The 18,605-nt window shown below is 44.9% G+C and overlaps 1 protein-coding gene across 7 annotated transcripts in view; it reads left to right on the top strand.

The window, feature by feature from the left end:
- The window catches only part of ACLY (ATP citrate lyase), a 37,909-nt gene that overhangs the window by 16,658 nt on the left and 2,646 nt on the right, over nt 1–18,605 (top strand). For 4 of the 7 annotated variants that reach the window (XM_035568424.2, XM_035568423.2, XM_035568425.2 and 1 more), the window contains 21 exons: nt 975–1,097; nt 2,185–2,247; nt 2,933–3,123; nt 4,038–4,117; nt 4,639–4,769; nt 6,665–6,783; nt 7,237–7,373; nt 7,825–7,886; nt 8,073–8,190; nt 8,356–8,510; nt 8,926–9,016; nt 12,014–12,155; nt 14,072–14,240; nt 14,756–14,860; nt 15,115–15,311; nt 15,481–15,562; nt 15,935–16,045; nt 16,580–16,707; nt 16,921–17,014; nt 17,282–17,436; nt 18,172–18,322. In XM_035568424.2, the coding sequence (XP_035424317.1) occupies nt 975–1,097; nt 2,185–2,247; nt 2,933–3,123; nt 4,038–4,117; nt 4,639–4,769; nt 6,665–6,783; nt 7,237–7,373; nt 7,825–7,886; nt 8,073–8,190; nt 8,356–8,510; nt 8,926–9,016; nt 12,014–12,155; nt 14,072–14,240; nt 14,756–14,860; nt 15,115–15,311; nt 15,481–15,562; nt 15,935–16,045; nt 16,580–16,707; nt 16,921–17,014; nt 17,282–17,436; nt 18,172–18,322 (2,604 nt within the window). Of the gene's footprint in view, nt 1–974; nt 1,098–2,184; nt 2,248–2,932; nt 3,124–4,037; nt 4,118–4,638; nt 4,774–6,664; nt 6,784–7,236; nt 7,374–7,824; nt 7,887–8,072; nt 8,191–8,355; nt 8,511–8,925; nt 9,017–10,250; nt 10,281–12,013; nt 12,156–14,071; nt 14,241–14,755; nt 14,861–15,114; nt 15,312–15,480; nt 15,563–15,934; nt 16,046–16,579; nt 16,708–16,920; nt 17,015–17,281; nt 17,437–18,171; nt 18,323–18,605 lie in introns of all 7 variants that reach the window. The other 3 variants (XM_035568419.2, XM_035568418.2, XM_050715444.1) reach the window with 2 other exon arrangements.

Genomic DNA, 18,605 nt, shown 5'->3' with positions numbered 1-18,605 from the left:
GCATGAGCAAGTTCTGAAAAATATCAGCAATCCATCTGAGACTTGCAGAGACCCGAAGGGATCAAGGATCATATTTATCCTTTCAGGCAGACTCTTGTAACACTAGAAAGCACTACGCAGTCCGGCAGAAGGATTGCTATCACCGTGCTCTGTACTGCAATATGTTACGCTCTGGCTCTGTGCTGTAGGTTGCTGAAGTTCCAGGATGCCTTAGCTGTACAGGAAAATGGCTCTCATTTCTTACCCAAAATAATAATAATTGCAAGCTAGAGATAAGTGTGTTACCTAGGAACAGCCTTCTTTAGGTGTTTTATAAAAGAGTCACTGTCAGTTGACTCAAATGTGTGTGACTCTGGCCCTAGCTGGTCTCGTGTGTAGAGTATACGGTGACTGCAGGAACTTTCTTTGTAAGCAGCTGACTGTGGTTGGCATCCCACGTCTCGGTTGGTTTTTCCTTGTGAGCCTCTGCTCGCAGAGAAATACTAATTTCAGGATGCATCTCACAAAGACTGTTTGGAAAACTGATGGGATACCGAATGATACTCAGCATGGATTTTTACAGAAAGGGAGTAGCTAAACACCATCCTAACAGTTACATTGAAAGTTATTCAAGTTCACAAAATACACCAACAACAGAACAAACTGTCACCTCAGTCTCTGCTGATGTACAGCAGAGACCTCTGAGAAGAAACGAGGCAGATTTTCTCAAAGTACAGAGGTGGGAGAGGGAAAAAAATATATAAAATTATATTAAATATATATATATAAATTATATTGCAGGCTTGTTGTACCAGGAGATGCATTTGCTTAACAACTGTAGCACATTAAGCACCAGCCAAGAGACTACAGGAACTCTGCAGCAATACTTGCCGTATAGAATTTACTGAAGCTTTCACTTCACCACCTGCAGAGAATCTCTCAACTGAAATCACTTTCTAATTATTCTTTGTTTTAATCCCTCTTGCATGATGTAGCGTTTAGTGGTGAAGCCAGATCAGTTAATCAAGCGACGTGGGAAGCTTGGACTGGTTGGAATTAACCTCACCCTGGATCAGGTGAAGGTTTGGCTCAAACAGCGTTTGGGCCAAGAAACCACGGTGAGTGCCACCTCGGCAAGAAAAACATGACTTTTTGGTCTGTTTTTTCTGAATGGTTGCATGATAGAAGCTGGTGGGCAGGTATTTCTCTTGCTTATGGTGGTTTAAAATGCATGTTATTCTGATGCCAAAGCAAGTAAGAAACTTGCCCATGTGAACATCCTCTTGGTAAAAGAGCACTGTTACATGACACACCGCATTAACTCAGTGCCCCCTGTTACCACCTGCTGTGTAGGGCCTGTGTAGCAGGAGCTCGGCAGGAATTAGTACAATTTTGAAAATCCCTTCCACTAGGGAATCGTCAGTTGATAGCTCAAATGTTGTGTCTAGCTGGCATAGCTGCCTCGCTTTAATACCCAAGGCGGATTTAACAAGACGAGTATAAAAGCTGTCATAAAATTGTCCTCTGATTGTAGCCAGCCAGTGTTTTGGCTGATGAGTGAGTGTTGCTTCAAGTTGTTATTTTAGGTTGGTGCTGTCTTGTAATATTTATTCTTCTGGGAATGCTCCTGCAATGCTAATGATAAAGAAATGCCTGCCATCCCAGCTGCTGTGTTCCAGGAGCTGAGAGTTCTGCTGCCTCGATGAAGCTGGTGCCTTGGCCCTGCTGCGATTGATTTGCTGCTGGCTCCAGCATCAAGCTGAGCCAGTGGGGCTTGCCTGAAGGCCATTACGAAACGGCAGGCAACTGCATCGTGTGCGCCTGCCCACTGGAAAAATGAGGGATGTCAAAACAGCTGTTTAGCACAATGCAACAAACGTGTCTAAAGGAAAGGCTGTGCCAAGGAGTGGTGACCAGTGGTGGTGGCTACTTAGCGGTGCCCTCGGGAGCAGGGGTACCTACCATGGCCGTGTCCTTTGAGCCCAAACAATTGGGTTTTGGATAGCAGGAAAGCTGTGCAAGACAGTTCCTGAGACCTTGGTGTAAGGAACAGTCTGGTTCCCCAGGAAACACAGTAGAGAGGTGATTGGGAGGAATTGATTTTAGAGTAGTGTTAATTCTTGAAGTTTGCCTTGTGCTGTCATAAATGTGGATATTGGACAGGTATTTTTATTTATTGGTGTCTGTCTTGTTTTCTGCCTACAGATTGCTAACGCTAAGGGAATCCTGAAGAATTTTCTGATCGAACCCTTCGTCCCTCACAAACAGGTTGGTATACCAATTAAAGTGTTAAAAAGTGCTTTTTGATCTTTTCTGACTTGGATGTGGCTTGAACAGATTGATATATAATGGCAAAAGCTGGAGCTTGGGAGTGAGCTATTAAGCTGACAGTGTCAATGCATATTGTCAGAGCTGCAGATGGGTGCAGCATTGGTCCCTGCAAAGAGTCATCAATAATAGCTTTGGCTGCTCTCTCTCTGATGAGAGGAGGTGATATATCACATCAGAGACACCCATTTGGAAGGAGCTCACTGCTCCTTGAATCTGGTGCTCCCAAGTGTGGATAACAAACTGATGTGAGCTGTCTCAATTTGTGCTGGTGAAATCGTTTGTGGGAAGGGTATAATTACCTAAGATCTAGGTGCTTTCACTGCACACAGGAAAGGACCCCGGTTTGCATTTCAGTTGTGTAAAATGGGAATGGTTTTCTCCAGAAATGGAAAGTGTTGTCCCTGACATGCTTCCCCAGGATGAAGCTTTCTGGACCCTGCTGCTCTCTGTCCCCCCAGGCCAGCACTGCCTGTACAAACCTGAGGAGTGTCTGGGCCACTCCAGTGCTACTGCTCCTTGCATGGAGGAGTTGCCTCTTCCCTCGTGCTGACACAAGCACCTCTTCTTCAAGGTGCTTGCTGGGTGTGACTTGCTAATGTTTGTGCCTGGGTCTGTGCTGCAGGAGGAAGAGTTCTACGTGTGCATATATGCTGCCCGGGAGGGAGACTATGTCCTCTTCCACCATGAAGGTGGCGTGGATGTGGGAGATGTTGATGCCAAAGCTCAGAAGCTGCTTGTGGCAGTGGATGAAAAGCTCAGTGAATCAGATGTGAGGAAACAGCTCCTGCAGTACGCACCAGCAAATAAAAAGGAGTAAGTATGGATGCTGAGTTCCTGTGCCTGCTCTGAGCATGGCCAGCCACCCTGAATCTCATCTACTTATTTCAGTGCAACATCCCGTCGTACTGTTTCACCCTAAAGCTTGCTCTCCTCCCCTTCTTGCTGCTCTCAAGATATGCCATGCATCCTAAATCCAAGTTGTTTGACCTTATCTGAGCCTCTTGTGAAACCGAAAACAGGCGTTCGTGGTGATTTGAGCCTTCACTTGACAGAAGCACTTCTCAATGTGTTGAAGTCTTGACCTCTGAGATGTCGGAGACGTACTGAATTTTGATCCTTTGTGCCAGCACAGAAGAGTTTCTTTTATTTAGTAGAAATGGCAACAAGACACGAATCTGGCTGCTAATTCAGAAATGTACTACTGTGTCTTACTCTGGCCAGTCAAGGGAGCTATTCTCTGGATATTCCCAATTTTACTGCAAATTGATCTTAAAGCTTTGCATCTCCTTTAATTAGATGCCTACAGCTAGTTATTATGAGTCATGATTTTTCTAAAGATAACATACTCACTGAAGGGCTGAAGAAGCCTGTCACTAATAAAGTTTCCTGCAGTCCATCCCCTGTCCCAGCTAACGAAGCTTAGTCCTGACAGGGATGCGTATCTCTCAGTAAGAGACAGGGATGCGTTTCTGTCTCTGAGATGAAACAGACTGAACATCTACATGACAGTTCCTCACGACCGTGTTCTCAGCAGAGTTTGGTGGAGTGTGATTAGGATGAGTCATCAAGGTCTTCCTTTCCTTGAGTCATCATCCAGGCTTCCAGAGAAGATGAATGAGAATGAAATAAATTGATACAAAGTGATTTACCCCTGATATAAATGAAGCAGAGCAGTCTGTACTTTGTATTTGGCTGCTTTAATGAATTTGTGTTTAATTTTTTTGCAGCGTCTTGGCTAGCTTCATCTGTGGCCTGTTCAACCTTTATGAAGATCTGTATTTCACATACCTCGAGATCAATCCATTAGGTAAGTGATATTTGTGGGAGCCTATGTGCAGGACTTCCTGCTCATTTGTTCTAAAATATTGAAACTTGTATTTCAGCCTTCTCCATTTGGTGTAGTTCACAACAATATTAAGTGGCATGTCCAAAAGTACAGAAGTGGATGTGATTTGTCTTGGAGCTGTTAGCCGAATGAATGCAAAATGGGGACTGCTTGGAGGCAGTGTTCTCTGTTACCTAATTTCCTGGTGCGGGCAAAAAAAATTCCATTGAAAGGGATGTGAAGTCAGAACTGAAGCACATAAACACTGCTCTGTTGCAATGTAAGACAACACCTGAGCTAGAGCCTGGTCCGTGACTATGGTCACAAGCAAATTCTTAAGAGAACTCTGTGTGTTTGGTAAACAGAACTGAATGACCAATGTGGAGAAATGGGAACAAAGGAACATAACATTTCGTAATGATCTCTGTATGGGATGAAATTTTGAGTAAATCTGTAATGTGTACAAACCACAGCTAATCCTGATATATTTTTTTTTAATGCAGTGGTGACTAAAGATGGTGTCTACATCCTTGACTTGGCTGCAAAGATTGATGCAACTGCTGACTACATCTGCAAAGTGAAATGGGGAGATGTGGAGTTTCCCCCTCCCTTTGGCAGGGAAGCCTACCCAGAGGCAAGTTACAATCTGTCACAGCCCAAATCCCTCCCTTGTGGATTACAAGGTTAATTCCCCACTGTATGTCCACGGCAGTGAGGTCTTCCTCTCTTGTAGGTTTTTGTTGCTGTGTTTCAAGTACCTTGGCATTGCTATCCATAAACAGAGCTTGTGCAAATCTGTGCTGATACCATTGTAGTACTAGGACTTTTCATAACAGCACTCTGAACTGCAATTGCTTTCCATGTTTGCCAGGATGTTATTTCATTTTTTTTGCTCATTTTTCTTTTTAAAAGGAGGCTTGCATTTAACTTCATTCATTTATGTGCCAAAGCTCTGTGCTTGTACAGTATTTCTTTATATGGTGCTCGCTTGTGTTGCTTCCCCATCAGCATCATTTCTGGTGGAGTAGCTTTTTGGCAGCCTCCTTGGGGCTGATGTTCCTGCAGTGTTCCAGTTACAGATCATGAGAGCAGAGTGACAGCTGTGTGCAAAATATGTGTGTGAGTGTGAATCCAGAGAGAATATTACTGTATCTGACACTAAAGTAAAAAGTTAAGATATTAATACAGCTGTTTTCCTGAAAAGTGATGACCACAGATGCCTGCCGGCAAGCTTTGTTTGTTTTAATGCCCATTCCCTCGCAGAATTCCCTGGGTCTGCACAGCCATTTGTATAAACACTGCTTCATGCACAGCTTCCCAGCAGCTTCAAAGACTGTTGGAACTACAGCGCTCTCCTTCATTGTTCTGTTGCTTACTTCAGGTGACTGTTCTGCTGCCTCCGAAAGGATTTCTGTCCTGACTTTTTCATTTCAATAATTATAATTATGCTTCAGTTGGAAATGGTTTTTGTAACCTGGCCAGGAAATCCATTTAGCTGTTTCTTTCCACGTAGCTTGCTGGATGCCAACACTTAACTCAATTTGCTCTTAAATGGATTAGCTGAGTTTTTGTCTCTCTGAATCATCCCTGTGCAAGTCACTGTGAAGGTTATTATGTCAGTGTCTTTGAGAATTTTAATGAACTCCCAATAAAGTGCTTCACGACAGGCAAGCACGCTGCGATACAGGAACACCACGTTGAGCCAAATTACATCTCTTGGTGATTACGTTCTTGGCTGCAGCACAGCCAGAGAATGTAGCCTTGGGTGTGTTGATTTTAAATTTCCTCTGGTCGCAGTCTGCATACAAGGTCAGAGCAAGACTTTTCAGTTCAGAGGCACTTGATTCTGTGACTGTGATACATTGAACCATAAAACCTGGGAGCTGCTAAGGGCTGGCTGAGCCGTGGAGGAGAAGACAGCTGCTCTGTCTTTTCAAAGTCTGATGACATGGAAATGCCAGTGCCGTGCAGCTTAGTGAAACACGCAGCAGTCAGCTCCACTTCCAGAGTTCTTCACGTGCAAAAAGAAAAACACTGCTTCTGGATGTGCAATCTACAAACGAAGTAATGTCACAAGTAACTGCTGTACATAAACTGCATTTCACTTGGGACAAACAAGAGATAAGCCAGCAGGCCTTATAAAGACTACGTTTTCTTTACAGGGTAGGACTTTCCAAGCAAGAATCAAAATCTGAGTGTGTGCTTAGGTTGATCGATCCTCTTTGAATTTCTTCCAGAGAAAGGTGCAAGCTGTCTGTATCAGTCCCATTTCAGTGTTCTGTCTTGGAGAACATGTAACACAAACCACTCTTGGCCCCTAAGAGATGATGCTGTGTCTCCTTCCCTTACAAAAGCTGTGTTTGTGGTTCTGCTCTTCCCTCAGTTGTAGTTGAGAGGAGATGTGGGAGCTCTGCATGCCCAGAAGTTGGGCCCAGCACCTCTAGTGCTTGGGTTTGAAAAAGAGCATGCAGGCATTAGCCAAAGAAAGGCAGTAAGACCTTTAAATAATGTATGCTGTTCTGTCTGCAGGAAGCCTACATTGCTGATCTGGATGCAAAAAGTGGAGCCAGCTTGAAACTTACTATTCTCAACCCTAAAGGCAGGATCTGGACCATGGTGGCTGGTGGTGGTGCCTCTGTAGTTTACAGGTAACATGAACAAGGTTTTTGGAGGGGAGTGCAAAGAAAATAATGGATGCAACCTGTAGAAAGGGGAGACTTCTAAAGTGGTCTTTCCCATGCTGGGACTGCTTGGGACCTATTCAGAATGAAGCTTCTGTGCAGGTTTCTTCCCAGGATGTGGAATGCAGCATCCTTCAGAAATGATAATTTATTCTGGGAGGCTGTGTTAAGGTTCCTTTTTCACATGGAAAGAAACAAGCTGGCTGGAAGCTGTTGATGTTCACGTGGTTGCTGTGGTAGTTCCTATCATATGTGTAGGAAGCATAACAAGATTAATCATGCCTGGCACCAAGAGGAGAGCAGCTTTGTTCTCAGCAGATAGCTTCACCTCTCTGAGTTGCCCTTTCCCAGGAATTCGGAATGTTTTAAGACCTTTAGAGTGACTTGAAAATTATAACTAATCCTTTTGTTTTTTAATAGTGACACCATTTGTGACCTGGGAGGTGTAAATGAACTGGCTAACTATGGGGAATACTCAGGAGCCCCAAGCGAGCAACAGACCTATGACTATGCTAAGACTATTCTCTCCCTCATGACACGAGAGAAGCACCCTGAAGGTAAGAAAGTCACTGGGACTGGAAAAATTGGAATGAACTAGTCAGGAAGGGTGTACGGCTCCAGCCTGCTCAGCTGTGAAGCTGCATCTGGGGGAAAAACTGAACAAAGCTGGATGGTTACTATGCTTAGAGCTGCCTGGGAGAGCTTCTTAATGTACTGCTGCCTTCTGGGTCAAATAGTGATGGATTTCTGTCAGCTCTCGGTTCAGAGACAGGGTTTGTATTTTTCCATGTAGCAAAGAGCACAAGTGTGGCTCGAGATTCTTACCAGAAAACTTCCTGCGTGATACAAAACTCTTATCTTCTTCCAGGTTCTGCTAAACATAACTTACTGCAAGCTGTTAGCCTGAACCACAGCGTTGTTTCATTTCGTCCTGCGCTACCTCACGATCTTAGAGCAAGTACTCTGTGTTCTTAAAACAGTTTTATTTATGCTTGTTTCTTCCCTCAGGTAAAATTCTGATCATTGGAGGCAGCATTGCTAACTTCACTAATGTCGCAGCCACTTTTAAGGTAGGTGACTATTCAAAAGTAGCTGCAGATGCCCCCAGTCAGCAACCCCAAGCTGTTCTCTCCAGGTCGGCGTAGTGCTGACGGCGCATCTCATCTAGCAGTTGTTGAGATGATGGGGAGGACACGGTAAACACGAGGCTACCCAGCTCACCTGTACCGTATGTTTGTTGTTTTTGTTTCCTTCAGGGCATCGTGAGAGCAATTAAGGATTACCAAGGCCCTCTGAAAGAGCACGAGGTGAGGATCTTTGTACGAAGAGGAGGCCCGAACTACCAGGAAGGATTGCGTGTCATGGGAGAAGTGGGTAAGGACCATCTGTTTCCTTCAGTTTGGTTCTTGCCTCGGATCTTCCACCTGCTTCCTGCTTTCTGCTGAGCCTTTTCAAGGTTAAATACTTTGCTTTGGCAGAAGCTGGTCTTGTTCCTTCCCCTCTGCCCCCAACGCTGACTGTTCTTGTGTGCACATGCAGGAAAGACGACTGGGATCCCCATCCATGTCTTTGGCACGGAGACTCACATGACTGCAATTGTGGGGATGGCGCTCGGCCATCGGCCTATCCCTAACCAACCGCCTGCCGCGGCCCACACTGCCAACTTCCTCCTCAATGCCAGTGGCAGCCCTTCGGTGAGTTCCTCCACCCACTCTGTGAAAGGGAACGCTGGTGAGAAGCCTCCTGAAGGCAGCTTTCCCCTGCCTGAACAGGTCAGAGCAGACCTTAGCCACTGTCATACCTGTACAGTTCAAAGCTGGAGGAAAAGTAGTGACTGCCTGCACAGTTTACCGAGAGGGGCCCTCCTGTTACCCACCTCACTCGTGCAGAAAACATGACCCTTCAACACAAATGTGACTCTTGCACCTACTGGGAGCTTGGTCATTTAGTTTTCCTCCTCTTGAGCGAGTATTTCTATCACTAAATCGTTCTTCTTTGGAGAGTAGCATAGCCAAAATGACCATCTCCTTTTACATGTCCCAGAAATGGATATTGGGAAGCCTGCTCTGGCATGCTGTCCCTTACTGACTTGGCTTCTGAATCTTTCAGACTCCAGCACCAAGCAGAACGGCTTCTTTCTCCGAGTCCAAGCCAGATGATATTGCTCCAGCCAAGAAGGCAAAGCCAACAGCACCTCTCGGTAAGTCCAGCGGTGGTTGCTAGCAGTTCACTTCTGCTCCAGGTTGTACTCAAAAAGAGAGAATGTGGACTTGATTAATGCTTTGTCTGGATATAAAGAGAAGTAATTTTGTGGTATCCGTCTACCTTTTGTTTTGAATTGAATTAAGTGCTTTTAGAATGTGTCCCTTGGTGTGCTGTTAGCTCGTACACGAGGTGAGTCAAAGCTACCTTGATCTGTGACGTTCCTTTCAAGGGAACACCACAATTTGAGAACTGCAGCTTTACTGTGTCCCCTTACATGAGGCCAGCAGACAACAGGTTAGAGTCTCCATGCTGTGACTGCTGATCTGAGGCCTGCTTTCCATTTCAGTAACTGTGGGGTGTTCCCATGGGATGCTGTTGGAACAGTTTAGGTATTCAGAAGGTCCTTCATGGTAGAGTCTGCAGCTTCCTGGATGAACCATCTACAAACGGTGCCAGAAACCTTCCTGGTTCAGTAGGAGCTGTGATGTAGTCCTCAAACATTTAGGGTCTGAGGTTGCTCTGTGTATGTGTGGTGGTGGGGTTTCTTTGGTGTTTTTTTCTTTGTTAGTTTTTGTTTTTTATTTAAGCTTGTAGGAAGCTTCTTTAGCATGGTGATATGCTTGAGCTTTGGTGGCCTTTTGTTTGTGTTTGTTGGAAGCCTTACTGGGTAAGAGCATGCTGTATGGGAGGAAAACAACAGCAGAACTGGGCAAGGACAGAGTGTGATACCATTCTGGTCCTGCTCCCTCGAATGCGAGGAGATACGGATCTCATTGTCAACAGTATGACATGATGACCATAGGATTCATGTCCGACTCTGGTGAAACACAACACCAAAAACACACTGCTCTGTTGATCGTTGTGCACAGATTTTTGCATGAGCAGTGCTTCAAAAATATGTAGAACATACGTTAGCCACAGAGCTTGCAGTGGGGAGAACAATCTCCTGAACCTGTAATGTTTGCGCTGGATTAAGCAGAAGGTTTCTAGACGGCAAAAATCCAAAATTTGACTTGGAGACAAAGAACAGTGGAGAGTGCTTCAGTCTGCTTGTGTTTTTTTTTGTTGTTGTTGGTGGTTTTTTTTGTTTTTTTAACAAAAGCAAAATCCAAAAAGCCCTGAGTGCTGTGGGGAGGAGGGAAGCCCTCTCACAGGTGCCCCTGTAGGCTGTCAGGATGACAGCAGCCAACTGTGTCATATTGTTGCATGAGTGATTCTCTCTTCAACAGATTCAATCCCAGCTTCAAGACCTGGTCCAGGTAGGACTCGTGTGACTAGCTGAATGTGTCTGGCCTTGCTGGCAGCTGACTTTTTTAGTTTTCGTTTTTTGTTGCTGTTTTTTCTCTCCAAAAGATTGCAGTGTTGTCTGGTCCTTCCCTTCCCTCCTGCCAGCATACTTAGCTAGCGCCACGTGAACTTTTCAGCAGTTTTTGAAGCGCAGATCGCATACAACTTTGCACAAAAACTTATTACTTCTAGGGGGGGAAGAACAGGTCTCAAACTTCTTTTTCCCTTCCCTCCCCTCCCCAACCACTGGGGAGAAAAACAGACCTAGCAAGCTGTGAAAAGCTCTGTGCTCTTCACTTTCAGAAAGAAGGAATCATTAACTATTCCTAATAACTGGCCTTTTGTTTTAAAAGGAAACAAAATAATGTAGATACTTATGAGCCTTGAAGGGCACAGAAAAGTTGCTGAATGAAGTAAATGTCCTTGTTGCCTTATCGGTTCAGCAAACCATTGAAGCTTGTTGTGTGCTCGGTGGAGTGACAAGAACTTTAAACGTTTTCTTGAGCTCAGTGCTAAGTGAGAATAAGCTGCTGAGCTGCAGTCAAAGTGAAGTTTCAAGCTGTTTTTTCCATCATAAGAGGGACAACAGCAGAAGGGGGCTCTCCTTCTTCCTTGTGTGGCTTCAGATGAATAGCATCACCTTCCTGGGCCTCTGTTTCCCTGTGTATAATAGTATTCCTTGCAGGCACCTGCAAGATGATAAATTGAAATGGCTTTCTAGGGTAGGCAGCTTCCTAAGTACAAGTCACGTGGCAGTGCATCTAAACTGTGAACATGTAGTGCTGGAGAGAACAGTGACCAATTTAATGCTCAAGCCAGGCAGAATAGGATCTTGTCTAATCCCTAATGCTATCTACCTTTGATTCAAAGCCAACAAGAAATCAGCTGTAGACTGACTGGGATCAGCTCAGGGTTAAGAGTTTTAAAATGAACTGTCTGGAGTCAAAGGGAGGAACTCAACATTTTGCTGTGACAAGTGGTGTAAATGTATTTGAAGCAAATAGTCCATCTCACTAGCTGAACTGTTGCCCTTCCTGTGACTCTGTCCCTCAAAGCCAAAGTTTTGGGCCACATATAAATGCTTGGAGCCATCCAAGGAGGCTTGTGTTGGATTCTGATAATCAAAAAGAACTGAAAACAAAAGCTGAGTAACGTAGAGCTCTTCTGCTCTCAGTCTCCTTCGTTTTCTGCTTTTTGTTTTTATTTCCTATCGTCGTACTGTGGCACCCTGTCAAACGTAGGAGGAAAGCCTCCTGTGGTTCTCCCAGATTGTAGGCTGTTGCAATAAAACAAAATTCAAAGTTCCCTTCCTCTTCGGCATTGCAGAATAAATCCATCTGGGAGGGATGTGAACAGCCCACGTGAGGAGAGGAGGAGGCTGTTTTCACTCCTCATCTCTCCCGTCTTACGCCAGCTCCCACCCTGTGATTAAGCACTTGCCCATTTCGTGAAACCCAAAACCTGGCTACTGTGTTCAGAATCCTGGGAAGAGGGGGATGCTGCTCCATCTGCAGCTTCTTCCTTAATCTGGGGAGTGTGGCTACTACATCCTGCAGCTCAGCTGTTGGGTTTAGTTTGGAGGGAGGGGGAATAAGCTTATCTGGGAGGCTTTAGGCAGACATTTAGCGAAGTTTTATCTTGCACAGATGTACATTTTGGGTGTGTTGTTTTGTTTTTTCTTCCCCTCGCCCCTCTCTCTGAGCAGGTAAAGCTACAACCCTCTTCAGCCGTCACACCAAAGCTATCATTTGGGGGATGCAGACACGGGCCGTGCAAGGGATGCTGGACTTTGATTACATTTGCTCCCGGGATGAGCCGTCAGTAGCTGCCATGGTTTATCCATTCACGTAAGTAGCCTGTGTTAACCATGTCACTTCTGACTGCTTCCCTCAAATTCTCCTGTTAGCTTCTTCCTCTTCCAGCCTCTGTTCTGTAGTGTAGTTCTGCTCTAGTCCACATCTCTGCTTTTACGCCTTCTCCTACGCTCCCTTCCACCATCAGGCTGGCTTTGCAGACTGCTTCTTACCTCTCTCAACCATTGATTTCAGGCTGCTCTGTTGAAGTACGTGGCTAACGTTAAGCTGTTTCAGGTCCCACTTCATGCACTTTCCAGGGGTGTCCGAATTCTGTTCCTTCATTCCACAAGTGAGGAAGGCGTTACTAGTTGGGCTTTCTTGTAAACTAGTTGGGCTTTCTTGTAACAGCCAACTGACTTAGCAGAGGCACTAAGGACATGTGAGGTCTCTTCTACTCACCCACTGTTTGCTGGGTCCTTGTCTCTGACATCTTGGTTTGTACCCGCTGAAGCGGGTGTTTTCCCCTCCGAATATTAGCCAGAATCAGAGCAGCTCTGCTAATTAGACTAGGGCAGTCTGTTGTGTAGCCAAACAAAACTATAAAAAGAAAAATCCCCGTTCATCTGGTTCAGACTCTTTCCTGTAGTAGCTGCAGGTTTTTTAGCAGGCGTGAAGTGTGCAGATCCTTCAGTGGGATACAGTTCTCTTGTGGTATTCACCCTCCTTGGCCCTATCCCCGCAGCTGATGAGGATGAGAGAGGTTATTATGTGTTTCAAATTGCCCTCGGGAGGAACCTCCAGAACATGGCTGTCGTGGAGACGTGGTGCACAAGCAGTTCTGTTGTCGTGCCTCGTGGCTGTGAGGCGGGGGTCTTCCTGCGAAACAGGGCAAGCAGCGAGAAGGAAAGGAGCGGCTGGTTGGCCTTCTGGTGCAGTGAGATGGGAGCAGATGTACGGGTAGGAGGCTTGTTTCATTTCTGTGGTATTTACAGACATCCAAGATAGCTGATGTCTAATCAACCTCTGTCCTGCAGAGAATTGTGCCTCTCTTGTGCGTTAAGTACCTTGTGCTGTTAGTCCGTAGTGCTGCAGTTATCATCAGGGCTGTAATACCTTCTCAGCAAGTGCAGACCTCAGGGTACTAAAACTGACTGCAGGCGTAGCCACATCCGTAGCTGAGTGGCAACCCCTTGCAGCATCACAGTTGTTCAATGAGGAAAAAGCCACTGGGATAAAAAGCTTAAGGCTATCTATTAATAATGTATTTCTGCTTGACCTTTTCGAGGAAGTCAGGCTGACAAAACCTGAAATGTTCTGGTACAAATATAACGGTATGGAAACACAGCCAATATCTCTGGACTCCTAAATGGTTGAGTAATAGACTTCAAATTTCAATCAGAGAGTCTACCATACATAAAGACCATACACAGAAGACAACACCTACACTGAGACTTTCCTAGGTGCATCTCCTTCGGTGTGTGGGGCAGGGTGGGCACAGTTTCACTGTAGCAGAATTGGAAAGTTGACTGGCCCTCACATTGTTACCCTGGCTGTTCGCCACAGGTACTGGTTTCCTGTTTCCCCCAGTGCAGTATTTGTTCCAGTCCAGTAACACAGCTTTGCATGCATCTCATTCATTACTCTTTCTGTGCCTCATTCTGTCTTCCAGCTTGGAGTAGAATTGAGGCTCTGGTAACTTCACTGTGGGAGAGCTTATTCATCTTGCTGGATGCCTCTGTCCCCATTAGCCCGTCTCCTTCCATATGCTGCTCTGTTCTATACTCTGAAGAACCTTCTGCTGTTAGTATGGTCCCTCCCCATGTACGCTCACTTGCTAGTGAGTGTCTCACAGTCAGTCTTGGTGTCTGAGAATTGGGGTTTGCAAACTCCTCTATCTGCATGCATTGTATCCCTCTGTCTTTGCAGTAACCTTAAAAGTCAGGCCATTTTCATCTTCTCCTTTGTAGTGGTGACCACAGGCAGAAGTTCTATTGGGGCCACAAAGAAATCCTGATCCCAGTCTACAAGAACATGTCTGATGCCATGAGGAAGCACCCAGAGGTGGATGTTCTCATCAACTTCGCATCTCTGCGCTCTGCTTATGACAGCACTGTTGAAACGATGAATTATCCACAGGTGAGTGAGGGATCTAGAAGAAGCTCCAGAAAAGGAGGAAGATCTTGTAAACATTGTACCAGTGCTTCTGGTGCAGGATACTGGTGTTTATTAAACTATGATGGTATTAGGAAATAGTCTTGGTCGGATAAATACCTCAATCCTAAGTCCTTGTAGACTTTAAGGAGGATGCTGGAGTTGTATAGCAAAGTCTGCTGCTGGACTTGTGTTTTATAAGAGGAACTTGGCACCTCTGTGTCTGTTAACGATGATTACTTTGGGTTGGCTAAAATACAGTGCTGTTCCCTCATCTGCAAGGCAGAGAAAAATTATCTCAGCAGCTCATTGGGACTGCTGAGAAGACTATAGTAGATTGTGGATCTATGCACTGGGCTTTTCTGTCTAATAACTGCTTAGTGGCCAGGCAGGGAGCAGCATGCTCATGCCCTGTGAGCAGCTGCTTCACTCCTGTGTCCTGCAGAGTTGGTTAGGATGGCAACGCTGGGACACTAATGGCTCTCTTCATCTTGATGCAGATCCGCACGATTGCCATTATTGCTGAGGGCATTCCAGAGGCACTGACACGCAAACTGATCAAGACAGCAGATAAAAAAGGAGTCACTATCATTGGGCCTGCAACTGTAAGTACCGATGACCTTTTTACTCCCCTTGTTCATCTGTCTTAATCTTCAGATCAGCTTTCTCTGAAGGATAAAGTATGTCCTACAATACATCTTGTCTGTAGTCATCTAAAGTGCACGTTAGCTGACCATTATAAGGTCACATTTGTCTTCCTTTGTTTTATAAATACTGACAGAAGGTTGTTTTACCCAAATATTCCCAAGTCTCATGGCTGTTTTACAGGGCTTTACATCTTTCTCTAATTTTCTTGTAGGTTGGTGGGATCAAACCAGGTTGCTTCAAAATAGGCAATACGGGAGGCATGCTGGATAATATTTTAGCATCAAAACTGTATCGTCCTGGCAGCGTGGCTTATGTTTCAAGGTCCGGAGGAATGTCTAATGAGCTCAACAACATAATTTCCCGAACCACTGATGGGGTCTACGAAGGGGTGGCCATTGGAGGAGACAGGTAGGAGTCCATCTTCAACAGACAAACCATTTTTTAAGTCAGTCAGCAGAAGAAAATTCCTGAATCGTTAGTCGTGTGGGAGTGAAGGGCAGGCTGGCTGTTAACTTGTTTGAAAGAAAAGCTTATGAATCAAACTCAACTTCTGTCGTTCTTCCTGTGTTCTACCCAGGTATCCTGGTTCAACTTTTATGGATCATGTCTTGCGCTATCAGGATACCCCAGGAGTGAAAATGATTGTGGTGCTTGGAGAGGTGAGTGAGACCATCTCACTCCTATCTGAGAAAGACCCAGCTGCTCAATTCCGGGAGCATCTGACCTAGTAGCTAAAATACTAAATAACTACCACAGTTAAGTGGCAGCTCCTTAATATATTTGAGATATACCAATGTACTGTTCTAAAATATCTGAGTTTTTTATTTTGTGCTCCTTTAATGAGAAGAAATTGAACGTTTCCAAAACAAATATAGTCTTCCCCATTTTAAAAAAAAGAGAATTTCTTCTCAGACTGAATCCATTACTCAATGCAAAAAGACAAAAAGTTTTTATGTGCATCTCAGAGCTGGTTTCTGTGAAAGTGCAAAGTTGTTTGTTTTGAACCAACTCATCTCTCTTTCTCTCCACAGATTGGAGGCACAGAAGAGTACAAGATCTGCAGGGGTGTTAAAGAAGGCCGTATCACCAAGCCAGTGGTGTGCTGGTGTATTGGTACCTGTGCCACCATGTTCTCTTCAGAGGTATGCACAAAATTGGGGGCAAATGCATAAGATAGATGAATATCTGTGGCAGAAAGAAAAAAGGCAGCTTCTCCCACTGCACCTAAACTGGAACAACTTCATGTGCAGAAGTTATTAAGTATCTGTGATAAAAACTTATTGTGCTTCTGTAGCTTGCCGCTGGAAGTTTCCAGAGATTTCCACTTACATGTAAAGGGAGCCCACAGATCCTAGGTAATGCAACAGATTTTAATAGTAGCCAGCTTCTGGAGCAGGAAGGAGAAAGATACGCATTAAGCAGCTTTGGAAAGTGGAGTAAAGTTAGAGAAGCAGAACTTGATGGAAGAGCCTGCAGTGATTCCAGAGCAGAAAAGGCTCTGTGTATTGCTGTTTTGACTGCAGTTGCAGCCAAGAGTTCTGTTAGCCCAAATAAGAAGGCAGATTGTACAATCTTTGGTATTCCCGTGACCAGTTCCCTATGCAGTTCTGTACTCTGTTTTACTCTGCACGTAAACAACTTGCATTCCTTACTGCTATCACTTCTTTTGTTTGTAGGTACAGTTTGGCCATGCAGGAGCTTGTGCTAACCAGGCGTCTGAAACTGCTGTTGCAAAGAATCAAGCTCTGAAGGAAGCTGGTGTGTTTGTTCCCCGGAGTTTTGATGAGCTGGGAGAGGTCATTCAGTAAGTCACACTAACAGGGCACCTTGTGCTGACAAACAAACAAAACAAACAAACAAACAAACAAAACCAGTTAGGGTACTGACTCTTAACTGATATGGGGATGTATTTCTGCTTAAGGAAAGCTGCCTCGGTTCATTCTGGGTTTTTAAGGTCTAGACTAAGACCACCTCACTTATCTCTCAAAAGGATTTAATAAATGGATTCTCTCCCTAGGTCTGTCTATCAGGATCTTGTAGCCAAAAGAGTGATCGAGCCAGCTGAGGAAGTGCCTCCTCCAACTGTGCCAATGGATTATTCCTGGGCAAGGGTGAGCTATGCCACTTTACCTGATTCTTGGTTCCACAGATGCCAGACAGGACGTTTGCTATGATTCTGGATGCTTAAGATGATAATGGTGTGGTGTTTGGGTTATATCTCAGGCTTTGTAGTGTTATCAGTGAGCTCACTGGCTATGCTGGTTCTAAGCTCTAGAAGCTGCCTTGATGGCAAGTTTAAGGCTTTGTTTTTGGTCTCCTGCTGCCTCTCGCTTCTAAAGGGGATTATTTAAAATCCCATCTTTATGTTGTGATTTCAGGAACTGGGTCTGATCCGCAAGCCGGCTTCCTTTATGACGAGTATCTGTGATGAGAGAGGTCAGGAACTGATTTATGCTGGGATGCCAATAACTGAGGTCTTCAAAGAAGAGATGGGGATTGGAGGGGTTCTGGGCCTGCTCTGGTTTCAGAAGAGGTGAGGCAGCTTTTGTGAAAGTTCCCAGACTCTTTAGCTTGAAATTTTGCTTATTTATTAGTAGACTGTTAGGCACAAAAGTAAGGCAAGATTCCTTTGTGAGTGTAGATTCGTTGGAAGTGCCATCTCTAGCCTCTCCTCAGAGGCCACAATCAGCATCTTCATACACTGTGTTTCAGTTTTGGGGTGAAATTTTCCACCAGTTTTGTGGTGCACCGAGGAGACTTCTCCATTTTAGTCCTGTTTCACATTCTTTGACTGCTTGCTTATTATAGTTGCCATTTCAGCCCTGGAGAGAGCTGGGGAGTCTGCAAATGTTCAGTAGCCAGCCTACAGGGAACCTTCTGAATGACAGAAGTTCTTGCTGGTGTCATTAGAGGCACTCCTGGCACTAGCTGAAATGCCTGACTCAACAGAACTGCAACCCAGCGTTGCTCAGGGCACTCCTTGAGGGGACTCTCAGAACCTACTGATCAGCCAGTTGCGTGTGTGCAGGCTCAGCCCACCAAACTGACCCTCAGTTCTAAGCTAAATAGCTAAGTGGAAACAATAAAATCTACTGATCTCTGAAAAGGCAAAGATAGTAGGATGCACTGATGGCACTGTGACCTTACAGCTCCCTCTCTGTTCTACTACTTTCATGCAGGCACCTAAAACACAACTTACTGTCCACTCTAAAACCAAGTGTCTTGTGTTTTCTTTACAATAAATGACCTCCATCTCTCTCTTGCTCAGGCTACCAAAGTACGCCTGCCAGTTCATTGAGATGTGTTTGATGGTGACGGCAGATCACGGGCCTGCTGTATCTGGAGCCCACAACACTATTGTCTGTGCAAGAGCTGGAAAAGATCTTGTCTCAAGTCTCACTTCAGGCCTTCTCACTATTGTAAGTACCTAATATCTGGAAGATTTGCCACGTGTTACTCAGTCCAGGTTTTATTACTAGTAAGCTAGAATTTGGAACAGCTGCAGAGCCGTGGTCTAGCTTGTGTCTGTTCACTCATGCTTTGAATTTCTGTTGAATTCCACACTAAAACCTTGATTAAAGTGAAAAGCTACTGGAAGAGACGGTTCAACTTCTGTGCTGTAGGTTTAAAATCTAGTCCTTTTAAAATTTTTTCTAGTAAGCAAGACTATTTTAGTATCTCATGTTTGTGTCTACGAATATT

The sequence above is a fragment of the Cygnus atratus genome, chromosome 25, assembly GCF_013377495.2.
Source record: "Cygnus atratus isolate AKBS03 ecotype Queensland, Australia chromosome 25, CAtr_DNAZoo_HiC_assembly, whole genome shotgun sequence".
NCBI classification, from domain to species: domain Eukaryota; kingdom Metazoa; phylum Chordata; class Aves; order Anseriformes; family Anatidae; genus Cygnus; species Cygnus atratus.
The sequence above is the reverse complement of the archived record's forward strand: the minus strand, read 5'-3'. Positions and strand labels throughout refer to the sequence as shown.